Below are 12219 nucleotides of genomic sequence, written 5' to 3'. Positions count from 1 at the left end.
TTGCAACCAGCATAGATCCAGAATCCGCACAGTCTGGTCAGGATCCATGTTGTTCGCTAACAGTTTCTCTAATTCCAATAGGCTTTGAAAGGGAACAGCATGGATCATGCGCAGGCTGGTCTGGATCCATGCTGGTCGCAAAGCCACTATGTTGGTTTTGTCATGGCGTGACTCAAATGCAGATGTAGCAAAGAATATTTTGAGAAAAATATTTTACTTCGGTTTAACTGGTCATTGTTAGTTGTGAAAAGGAATATGACTGAAAAGAAAATAATTTTCAGCAGACTTTTCAAGAGTCGACTCTTTTTTTGGGGGAATGTTCAGATACTCAATTTGTCTGTAAAGTAGTATTGCATATGTACTTTCAAATTTTTCTCTCTATATATAAACAGTTAATATATTGGAAAGCAAATTCGTGTTTTGACCTTAAATTCCAAGTGTGAGTTATGTGCTTTAAGATAGCGCTTTTTCCATATTAAGGTATAACGAATTTTATACATATAGATCATAAACATGGTAGTAACTCAGAAATTCTATTTTTCAATGTTCAAATCATTTCAAACTTTGTTTCCACATGGTCTGTAGGCGTCATCAGGCCACACGCATGTACCCAATGTCTTTTCAAACACTGTACCTGTAAATGGATAAATCATACTGGATGGAATTACTTTGGAAAGCAGCCTTGGAATGCTATTGGTTAATTTGAATATTCTTCCACATAATTGGCCAATCAGATGCTAGATGTGCGAGACTGTTGACCAGACACAGTATCTTGACTTTACAAAGTTTCCTGAAATGTAGGTACTGGCAAACTACTTTTTAAATCACTATAGGATTTACGTTTCCTCTCCGGGGTGCATCTTGGTTAGGCAGTAAAGGAGATGTTCGCAGAGGACTGTTAAGTTTAACCAGTCTTTGTATTTATTTTATGCTTTTTTCCATGGAATTAACAGTAAAATGAAATTGATATTTTCTCTGTTTCAAAGCAGTGAAAATATCATTTTAGCTCGCTGTCGGCATGGTGTGTAAACACCGTTTAAAAGATTCTCAGAAACTTACATTTCTTGTTTCGCGTCTCAACTTAATGCAGCTTCATAAATGCGTTCCCCATTATAATATCAACTTAAAGACGTATGTTCCATAACATTTGGTTTCATTTTGTTGAAATTATTCCCGTTTTTGTACTTACCCATTTTTTCAACAAATGATTATCAAACAAGTCAGTAACCCAGCAACTACATATCACATATAAGTGACTGTCCGCTCTTCTTTACCATGGTAATAAAAACTGAATGACATAGTTCTCGTAACCTTTGCATTCATTTTGATGAATCATGTTAATTCCTTTTTGTACAAGGCCAATTTTTCTACAAAACTTTGCGATTGTGAGTTAGTATTTCAGTAATTACACATCACAAGTAAATAAAACTTCACATTTCATTTCTTCGCATGGTAATACCAGCTGCATGACGTGGGCCAATAACTCTTGCTTTCGTTTTGATGAATTATGCACCTTGTACTTAGACAGTTTTGTCACTTTTTCAACAACACACTGTGATTGCCAGTGTGTTAGTATCTCAAATACTTCACATCCCAACTAGAAAATCTTTTTGCACACTTCTTACTGGTAATGCCAACTTACTGACGTAGGTCCCATAACCGTTGCTTTCATTTTGATAAATTATTTTTCTTTTTGTACTTGGCCATTTTTATAAGGCAGTTTTAGAAAACTGGCGTATTTAGTTATGATGTGTTCAGCCAGTCTGATTGTTACATTTCGTGTCTGGAACTTACTCACCAGCCATTCAAGGACTTCAAACTTTGCATATAGGTAGGTGACGATGAGCAGAGCCAAGTCGGTAGGTCAATTGTCAGGGTCATAAATGGCGTGCAAAGATCAAATTTTTCCTCGCATTTCGTGTCGGGAGTGTAATTTCACTATATTCAAAATACTGACTACAATTGACGTATCGGTAGGTGGCGATGAGACGATGTGCAGTGTACACGAAACGGGTCGGTAGATCAAAGATCAACAAAAAAAAGACATTTTTTACTTTAGTTTCTTGAGTATATAAACATTTCATCATCTGTCCTCCGCCCACATTAATCACCCCGCCACCGCACATTCATCCTCTCCCCCCCACCCCCTTCTCCCCTCCAAAAAATATTTTGAATTCCTTTATCTTGATATTGTTTCTCCCTATTACATCACCCCATAACATCCACTGAAAAATTATAGGAAATACTTGTTTTACATGTAAGATCGAAAAATATTTCTTTCATGAACACTATGGTTTATATTTTCACTCGTGGCAGTGCCAGGTGTGAAAATTTAGCATACCGGTATATTGTTCACTCAAAAATAGTTTTGTCTTATACTTGAACAAACCCGTATCCTTTATCATATATATGTTTTGGACATGCAAAGAACACGAAATTCATGTCAAGTCTATACTTGTCAAACATATTTTTTTCATTATCATGAAATGTAAGGGCTTCAAATTTTATCTAAGTATTTACTTTTTATAGCTGCACGCCCCTTTAATGGTTTGTGCTTTTCATGAAAGCTGGTGCATTTTGAACAATCCTATACATTTACAATTATCAGATACCTGGTGTACAGAAGTTGTGTCCGAAGTAGATATGATGGCTGCATGTGAAATAGGATGTACAGTTCAATAAGAGGTCAGGATAAGATCCGTCAGCTCTAGTGGAACAGTCCCTCACGCGACCGCAAGGGGGTGCCACGACACGTTCACTGCAACGAGAAAATTTAGATAAAATTTCATAATATTTGGTATAATTTATAAATTGTGACGGTTACGGTTATAGATATATGAAAATGGTATTATTTTTGACATACTTTGTATGTTTTGATAGGCAATTATTTTTTCGACTTATTCATAGCACAATATTTTACCATTTACCCTTCATATACATGTACAATGTTGTATTTTATTTCGAAAATAAAAGGTCACTTCTCTTAAATTCAACAAGAGATGTCAGTTAGCTCAATAGGAGGGAAAAAAAAGACCTGCAATATTTAGTTCATCAGTTCGATCTCAGGCTAAGGTAACGATTCGACAGGAAGGGAATACCTTTAGGTTATTTAACCTCCACATCTGATGCACCGATGAGGGGGCACCTTGGTTTCATGGGATGAATATAACGCCTCTCTGCGAACTTAAATATACTTCAACAACAGCACACAGGTGGCAGTAATGTACCTAGGATACAGTATGGGCCCATGAGCCATATACGCTTAAATATATTACAATTATTATGCTTTATTAGAAAAAAATGCCAAAAACTCATTTTGATTTTTTTTGCCCCTGTGACAATGAGCCATTAGAAAGGTGTTTATGGGCATTGCTTCCAGGTCCGTATTTTTTTTCAAAACAATATTTCTTTATCAATGATTGGCCGTCTTCTCCTTCACCCAAAGAGTCATTTAGAATGATTTAAATCTAGATCTTGTAAAATAAAGCAGTATTACACGAAAACCCAGTGAAATGATTTGATGGACTAAACAACAGTGCCTCTCCAGACATTATTTCAAATAAGGTAGAACCAGAAATCCCCAGCAGGTCAGGACTTCCTTACACGGAAGAATTGGAATCGAACCTGCAAATGATTCACGATCAGTGACACTAGCCATTGAGCATGAATGGAACTGTAAACCAGGGATAGAAAACAATGTTATCATAATGATATACTCACTCGTCGCATCTCCTGGTAACGTTATTGTAGACTTTACCCGGCACACATTCTACTGTTGTTAGCACGTGGTTGGTACAAACGTCGAAAACTTTGCATCCTATGTTATAATGACCATTGGGCAAAGTGGAGCAGTCTGTCTCTCCATACGCTGTTGTATGACACAAGTTTGTTAATACATTGTATATATACATATATGTGGTTTTTTTCCACGAGTAGAGACGGAAAAAATGGATATATTTCACGTGTAAAATTTTAATGATTTATCTAAAATTTTAATGATTTATCTAAAATTTTAAGATAACAATCGGTTTTTTTTCTGGCACTCTCGCATGTGTTAGAGATAGAGTACAATCTGACGGGTTCAAAATCACGGCCTCCAGACAACGGAGCCACTACTCTACATTCAAATTAAGCAACATGTAAACGTGTTTATCACACCACTAATTATCAACTATTGCCCCGCAAACGATCTACTGAACCCTGGTGATTTGTTTATGCTTTGTACCTGTCTGTACATATTATTTTGTTCTATATTGGTATTGTGTAAAATATGGACTGGCGTTTCTGGAGTGGAGTCCATTTTGTAGTGGAGTCAGTTTTGGAGTGGAATCTCTTCTGGAGTTAAACTTAAAAAGCAATGCTAGGATTATATTTTTCAGCAAAACTTGAAGGCCGATATCTTTCTTGTCTAATTAAATGCTACTTGAAATCATAACATCCAAAGTGTTTCTGGGACTTTAATACTCTTGGTAAACCATTATGTTACCAAGAATGACCATTGTCTAAACTGAACACAGACTCTATTAGAACATTTTGACAAGGAACGTAATGAACACAGTTATAACCAGTGTTTTTTTTTCTTCAACCTTAAAATCAAGGAAAATATTCCATTCCTCAATTCACCACAAAAAATTATTTAAATTAATTGATCTAAACCAAAGACTTCAATAAAAAATAATTCCCTATATCAAACACTAGACTCCACTCATAAAATTCAAGATATACAGTAAATCTGGCTCGAGAGGCCACTTGTATTTAGATACCATTTGTCTTAAGACCCATTTTATCAATCCAAGTATTAATTAAAAAAGAGACCGTTTCATTAAGAGACCACTGTGAGTGACTCCAGTCCTGCGACTCCACTCCAGTGACTCCACTTCAAAACTGGCTCCAGAATAGACTCAACTCAGTGACTACACTCCAAAATTGACTCCACTCTAAAATTCACTCCAAAATAGACTCCGCTCCAGAGACTCCACTCGAGTGACTCCACTCAGAAATTGACTCCTGACTCCACTCCCCCGCTCCACTCCATATTTTACACGCTGCCTTCTATACTGATGCAATTATTGATATGTTTATTTATTGAGAGCTCTCATTGCTGGAGTTAATAAAGAATCTAATGGATTTAACTGATCAGGTGCCCGCGAACGAAAGACATTTCTATATTGTTCGTGATCATTTTACTTCATGTCTTTTTAAAACTTTACCCATTTTGTTCTTTCCTAGCAGTTAAGATATATCTGATATTTTTTTTCATTGAAATTGCCAGAAATATTTTACGCTAATACATTGTATATCAATAGATCACCAGAAACATGTATTAGAACGTATATTATAAATATGAAGTAACGCTAAAGCATATGTCTAGAGATTTAACGGGCAAAAGAGTCCGTAACTTTTTGGTTTAATTTTGCAAAATATAAAGGAAACAAAACTATTTTAATGGAAGTAAAAGTGTGTTTTTTCTTTCACCCCTGGACACTGCATATCAAACATTTATAAACGTTCAATAAAAACAATATAACGGAGGTAATACTGACCAGCACAAATGCACGAATACACAATAAAACACAGCAGTCCAATCATGGCCGACTAATATGCTCATTAAGTGGAAAAAGACACTTGTTATGTGTTACCTTTATAGTAAGATAAGAGAATGATGCATATTTGCACTAAACTTCATGGAAATGAGATAAAATATTTCACTTCATGACATCATGTATACCAGATCAGTGGAGTTCCTTATCAGCCAGTTAGTCCTGGCGTGTATGTTTGTGTGCTTTTTTTTACAAGACGACAAAAATTTTACAATTCGAAATATTTTACAGTCGATGTTTCAAAGCATCTAGATGAACACCAATAAAAAAAACTATTAGATATCAATACTCCTGAAACAGTATCTTTTAAAATTTAGTTGATATAATTGAGTCGCACCATGAGAAAACCAACATAGTGCATTTGCGACCAGCATGGATCCAGACCAGCCTGCACATCCGCGCAGTCTAGTCAGGATCCATACTGTTCGCTTCCAAAGCCTATTGCTTTTAGAGAAACCGTGAGCGAACAGCACGGATCCTGACTAGACTGCGCGGATGCGCAGGCTGGTCTGGATCCATGCTGGTCGCAAATGCGCTATGTTGGTTTTCTCATGGCGCGGCTCAAAAATTATATGAACATGTTGTTTCTTCTTGTTTTTTTATCACGCTTCTGTTATGTGACTAACTGAGCCCTTCTCTGCATATTTTACAAACCAACTTCATTTGCTAGAATTAAAAGCTGTTTAGTCAGAATTTTACACATTTCATTACCTCTCATGAACAGACTCAGTCAAACTGAGTCTGCTAATTTTCTGCTTGGTTGCATTCTATGCTTCCAAAGGATCTTTTTACAGATTTTATTAACTATTACAACAGCACTCTTTAAGTGCCGTGTGGTGTCTGTAAAATGGATTCAATATTGTTTTATTGTGTTGTCCTTTGGGATCGTGGAGGTTTAACAGAGTTCCGCTTAAACAAGTGCTGGGGGTGGGCGTAAGAGGTGATTTACATTTCATTACCACTCATGAACAGACTCACACAAACCGAGTCTGCAATTATTCTGTTTGGTTACATTTTATGCTTCCAAATGATCTTTTTTTTTACAGATTTTATTGTTTAGATCAGACCAAATTGCATCTAATAATAAGTTAATTTTCCGACCATAAGTTTTCAACATATACCTACCAGGCAGTATCTTATCTTTTGTACCTACAACATGCATCTTGATTCAAACACACGTTTGTACAATAAGTTTAATAACAAGGCATAAAATACAAACCACTATTTACACAACAAAATTTAACAAATTAAATTTCTAAAGATATGATAAAAACTTGTCAGTTTTCCAACATGGCTTTTCTGTAAAACGTTTTAACAATAAATATACGATTAACAATTCATCTATATGTATTTTAAGCTAATGTAGTTTTCATCAAGTTGATTGTTTTAAACTGAGCTAAGAATATGTTTTATACGTCGCCACTGGCGGATTTTAACGTTTTTTTAAATGGAGTGTGTCTGTTTCGATCAGACAGGTAAAAACAGGACACTTTCAGACAGGTAAAAACAGGACACTTAACATAGATCCAATTTTGTATATTCATAAATTAAGGTTAGACATATTCTTTATTGACAGATCCCTGGTGGAAAGGCAAGACAGCATTTTGGTCAGCCCACAAAGTTGCAAGTAATCCAGCTGCATGTTGCTCTATTACTTGTAGTACACATTATAACGAGTCCAGTGACCATTAAATTTATTAACAAAATACTGTTTTGTTCCTTTTGTTGTTTTTTACGACCGGACGATACCGATAGATAGTAAAGAGACACAGTTATATATTTAGCGACATCGTTAACGAGCCTCTATGGTAGTTAACGTACAACTGATAAACATAATATGAGCCGTGCCATGAGAAAACCAACATAGTGCGTTTGCGTCCGTGCAGTCTGGTCAGGATCCATGCTGTTCGCTTTCAAAGCCTATTGCAAATAGAAAAACCATAAGCGAACAGCATGGATCCTGACCAGACTGCGCGGACGCGCAGGCTGGTCTGGATCCATGCTGGTTGCAAACGCACTATGTTGGTTTTCTCATAGCACGGCTCATTTTACGACAGCACTTCACGTTAATATCAAGATATTTCCTAAAATGTAGTGTTTGATTTCAACTTTTTTTTCGAAACACCATTCAGCTTTATTTAAACATTTCAGTAAATAAAAAAGATCAGGCGGCATTCTTGATTTTTTTCCAGGACTGTTTTTCTTCATCAACTGTTTAAGTATTTCTGAAATTTTGTAAAATTGAAAGATGGTGGTTCTTTATAAAACATGTTATCCCAATAAATGTTATAGATATTTCAGGTCTTACAGATTTGTATGAATACAAGGTGTATCAGTATTATATAACCGTAAATGTCACTAACAAATCTCTTTCATTTTTACATGTTCACATATTTACCCCACCCACTTTATTTTCAATGGAATAAACGTATTTAAATCTACGAAAAAATCTGACGTTAAAAAGTCAAAAAATATTTTACAGCTTTGACACGCATAAATACTTCAAAATGGAAAGAAAAAAGTTGGGGTCACCGTGCATCTAAGAGATTTATTTAGGAAAAAAATATTTAAAAACTGGTGAATTTTTATATTTTCAGTTCTTTAAGTCTTAATTTATATTTCCTGGAAAATATAAAGTGATAACTTTTATTTCAGTTTTAGCTGATCATTATATATGTCAGTCAGAAAAATACCAGAACTAAACCTGATCTACTTTCATAGATATTTGAAAATCACCGATCCCTACCCCATTGTTCATCTTACATCAATTTTAGGCAAATGCCAGCCAAAATAAAGGGTGAAAAAAGTTTTTCGCAACAAGTAGAATCTCTTGGTAAAATGGTACATTATTAGCCATATTTTAATTATTTAGCGTTAATTTTTGGCAAAAATTTTGTTAGAAAGAAATATTCGAAGAAACATATTTCAAAATGGCGGATATCCAGCAAAAACGCTCGTACATTCTTAAGAGACCATTTTTCAGTTCTTATCTGTATTAGGGTTGAGAGACCACTTTTTGCCATTCCTTTATGTGGTCTGTTAATACAAGCTTTACCATATATTTTTCACTGGCTGCACGGGCTAAACCGATAAAGTTTGCTTAAAACCACAGAAAAGACATAAAATAGAAAGAAAATTTGCTTGTTTTACATGGCTTACTTACCTAGCCCCTGAAGACTTTATTTTAGATGTAAGATTATTTTTATTTTGTAAAAACGCATTTAATATTTCGTCAATTAGACTATAATTATCATTTTATTATTTGAAACTTATATTTTCAAAATAAACAAGAATGTAGCCTAATATCTAGAAAAATGTATAGAATTACCGAATAATATCTCTGAACTGTAAAATAAAACAGAATGTAGCATAATATCTAAAAAAAAAGAGTCTATCTAAAAAACGTCTCGAACGTCGTTCCATATGAAGAACGCCAATCTTACGCCACTAGTTAAAATATTTCATCCAGCCTCGAATGAATGCACGAAAGAATATATGAATGAATGAATGAATGATACTTTTGTGGCCGCTTCTTAGTCCACAACCTGAAACATTAAAGATTTTCAGCGCGGGAAAACATGGGCGAACACATGTCTCCATAAGCTTAACTAGATACTGCACGAGAAAGCAGTTGCATTTATTGGCTTTGAATATATGACTGGTTTATGTTTTGACACTATGGGTGACTGGGGATATGAACTTGGGGAAACGTCTGTCTAGCTGACTTCAGGTGGTCTTAATTTGTCTGTATACGTATGTGTGCTGTAATTTTAGGCGCGTAGACAAATGATTCTTTCGGACCTGGAAAGAACATTTGAGACTGAATGAAATAGGCTCTCAAAATGCCAAGCTGTACTCATTTTAAGGTAAAATGCTACTCATAAATATTGATATTTTAATAAGGAGTCTATTTTTCTGAATTCATTCTATTTCAAACTTTGTTTCCACATGGTTTAAAGGCATCATCCGGCCACACGCACGTGCCAACTTTCATCTCAAACACCGTACCTGAAAACATATATCGTGGGCTCAAACTTGTGTTAATGTCGATATACATGTATATATTTTTGCATTTTTTAAAATACAGTTTATGGTGACCCAGAGGTTCACCGAAACAGTCAGAGGACTTTGTGTCATGGGACAGGTGGTGAGAAAATGCTACGAAATGTATTAAATGTGCTAAAAGGGCGCAGTACCCCAACGAGAAATACAAGACCTAGTCTAAAACATTTGAGTTTTAGAGATGCACAGATTTGTTGTATTGATTAACTATCAAACATGTATTTACAAGAAATGGGCTTTTCTAATAAATTAGTCATATAACTTTACTGACACAACCGCTAAAATACCTGGTGTACAGAAGTTGTGACCATAATAGACGTGGTGGCTGCACGTGTAATATGATGTACAGTTCAATTGGAAGTCTGTGTAAGCACCGTCAGCTTTACCAGTGCAGTCTCTAACAAGACCACAGGGAGGGTCTACGTGATTTTGACTGCAATTAGGAAGTACACAGAACAATGTCAGATATGACAAGAAGGTTTATTGGTGTAAATGACTCCGACGGATTGAGGATTTGCTTTAACAAATAACAATTTTCATCTTTCCCTTTTTTAAACTGTTAAGTCACATCTACACATCTTACGTCATAAGGAGGACTTTCTAGCTTTAATGGTAGGGGAAGACACAATTATTCAAGGCACAGACGGAAACCTTTGTAGAATCAACGACTTCCCACCAGCCGGCAAGACGCGTAACTTGGCCCTCGCCAGCAGTTAAGGCAAAGCATTTCAGGTTAGACACTTTAACCACTCAAACGCACCTAGTCGGTTATAATTAGAGTCAATATTTTTAAAACAATCCCAATTACTGGTATCTGCTATTCACTAGCATTGTTAAGAATAAAAATGCTTATAACGAGTATGTCAGTATGCTATTTTAATATTTTGTCTATATTAAAAGAAGACTATAAATTTATGCTTGTACTCACTAGTCGCACATTTTGGTGTTGTTGTTGTATACTTTATTCTGCTTGCATTCTATCGAAGTTAGCACATGGTTGGTACAAACATCGTAGCGTTTGCAGCCTATATTATAATGACCATCGGGTAAGGTCGAGCAATCTGTCTGTCCGTACACTGTAACACATTATAAATATTGAATTTTATTATTGAAGTTTTTCAGTAAATTGTTGAAATGTTAAGAGTGAAATATATCTGGAAATTTCACGGTGAAAAATACCAAATATACATTTCACTGATGTGGATCTACAAACTGGATAAGGTTCAATAAAAACCATTGAAAAGACAGAATAAAAATTTTGTTTTGCATGTAACATCAATGAAACTTTCACTCATGAACAACAAATCTTGTAGTTTCATTTTTGGCTACGCCCTTCTTTGGCTACGCCCTTCTTAACCAAATATGCATCTAGAGATCGCTTAGATCTTCCACCAATAACCGGACTGTGCCAATTCGGAGACCGTAGGTTCAAATCCCGGTTTCGGCGTACGTTCTCCATGACATCTGCTGAAAAGTATCACACATTAGGTCATTCATTCTCCACCCCTATTACATGTTGTCAGTTCTTTTACAATAGACAGGCTAATTCTAGTTAAAAAAAATCACTGAACAGTGCTAAAGTTAACGGACCGCCGTGCAGCAGTAACTAACTGAAACGCTTTTGGACAAAAAACACAAAAACACACATTTAATTCTCTTTCGATACGAGAACATACGTTTTCTGTTCGAACCAACAAAATAACTTTTCATCAGAAAATAAATATGAAAAAATACTGACCAGCACATAAGCAAGCACATAGTATAATACACTGATATCCGATCATGGTTGTCTATTTGATTACCAAGTAGAGAAGTAGAGGACACTTGTCTCGAGGTGCCTGGATTGTTAGATAAGAGTACTAGATGCTATGTATGCATATTTCTACTAATGAGATAAGATTCCATTTCATGAAAACATGTTTGTCATGTCGTTGGAATTCCCTTAAAGCGTGCCCTTTGACTCTGTGTTATCAGACTATTAGACTCGGTGCTTAGATGTCTCTGTTATACATTTTACATAGTTTTAAGGCGCTAATCCCATGTGGAAAAGGCACTATGCGGTTAAACCGGAGACTGTGGGTTAAAATCCCATTAGGGTCACCACAACGTTTTCTCCTATGATACTACCGAAACAACTTTTCTGACCGTTGTACTAACAATTTTATATCAACTTAAACCAACAACCATTAAATTTTAAAACAAATACCATTTTATTAGCTTAAGTATTCTTACACGAACGTATGGAAAACATACGTATACAAGCAGATAAAGTCAAGTCTATGAAGGCCATGTGTATTGGGCTAATTTTAATGTGATCTTTATGCAAATATGCAATAAATTACAAACGTTTAAGGGGCCTCCGTGGCCGGGTGGTTAAGGTCGCTGACTTCAGGGTATTGAATTCTTCGTGTGAGGAAACTATACAGTTGGCTTACGGAAGGTCGTTGGTTCTACCCAGGTGCCCGTGCGTGATGAAATAATGCACGGAGGGGAACCTGGGTGTTCCTCCACAACCAAAAGCTGAAAAGTCGCCATATGACCTATAATTTTATCGGTA

General features: G+C 35.6%; 2 protein-coding genes across 2 annotated transcripts; both read right to left on the bottom strand.

Annotated features, from left to right (window-relative positions):
* Window positions 1-519: 519 nt before the first annotated feature.
* LOC123535412 (uncharacterized) lies at window positions 520-5703 on the bottom strand. The gene is made up of 4 exons (XM_045318066.2): window positions 5544-5703; window positions 3721-3868; window positions 2613-2758; window positions 520-634 (listed from the first exon to the last, which is right to left on the bottom strand). Exons 1-4 carry the CDS (start codon window positions 5587-5589, stop codon window positions 558-560), a joined length of 417 nt encoding a protein of 138 aa, XP_045174001.1. The 5' UTR covers window positions 5590-5703; the 3' UTR covers window positions 520-557.
* Window positions 5704-9481: 3778 nt separating this feature from the next.
* Window positions 9482-11558, bottom strand: LOC128547131 (uncharacterized). The gene is made up of 4 exons (XM_053518869.1): window positions 11401-11558; window positions 10591-10738; window positions 9950-10095; window positions 9482-9608 (listed from the first exon to the last, which is right to left on the bottom strand). Exons 1-4 carry the CDS (start codon window positions 11444-11446, stop codon window positions 9532-9534), a joined length of 417 nt encoding a protein of 138 aa, XP_053374844.1. The 5' UTR covers window positions 11447-11558; the 3' UTR covers window positions 9482-9531.
* Between the last annotated feature and the right edge of the window lie 661 nt (window positions 11559-12219).

The sequence above is a fragment of the Mercenaria mercenaria genome, chromosome 12 (genome assembly GCF_021730395.1).
Source record: "Mercenaria mercenaria strain notata chromosome 12, MADL_Memer_1, whole genome shotgun sequence".
In the NCBI taxonomy this organism is placed as follows: Eukaryota; Metazoa; Mollusca; class Bivalvia; order Venerida; family Veneridae; genus Mercenaria; species Mercenaria mercenaria.
Note: the sequence above shows the minus strand (reverse complement) of the source record. Positions and strands in the feature narration are given on the sequence as shown.

What these genes read in the sequence shown, in the direction of transcription:
- LOC123535412 (XM_045318066.2), bottom strand. Translation starts at nt 5,589, where the DNA reads ATGATTGGACTGCTGTGTTTTATTGTGTATTCGTGCATTTGTGCTG. An exon ending in GTATTCGTGCATTTGTGCTG is followed by an intron (nt 3,869 to 5,543) that starts GTCAGTATTACC and finishes GTCATACAACAG; the next exon opens with CGTATGGAGAGACAGACTGC. An exon ending in ACACAACTTCTGTACACCAG is followed by an intron (nt 635 to 2,612) that starts GTATCTGATAAT and finishes ATCCATTTACAG; the next exon opens with GTACAGTGTTTGAAAAGACA.
- LOC128547131 (XM_053518869.1), bottom strand. Translation starts at nt 11,446, where the DNA reads ATGATCGGATATCAGTGTATTATACTATGTGCTTGCTTATGTGCTG. An exon ending in ATGTGCTTGCTTATGTGCTG is followed by an intron (nt 10,739 to 11,400) that starts GTCAGTATTTTT and finishes AATGTGTTACAG; the next exon opens with TGTACGGACAGACAGATTGC. An exon ending in TCACAACTTCTGTACACCAG is followed by an intron (nt 9,609 to 9,949) that starts GTATTTTAGCGG and finishes ATATGTTTTCAG; the next exon opens with GTACGGTGTTTGAGATGAAA.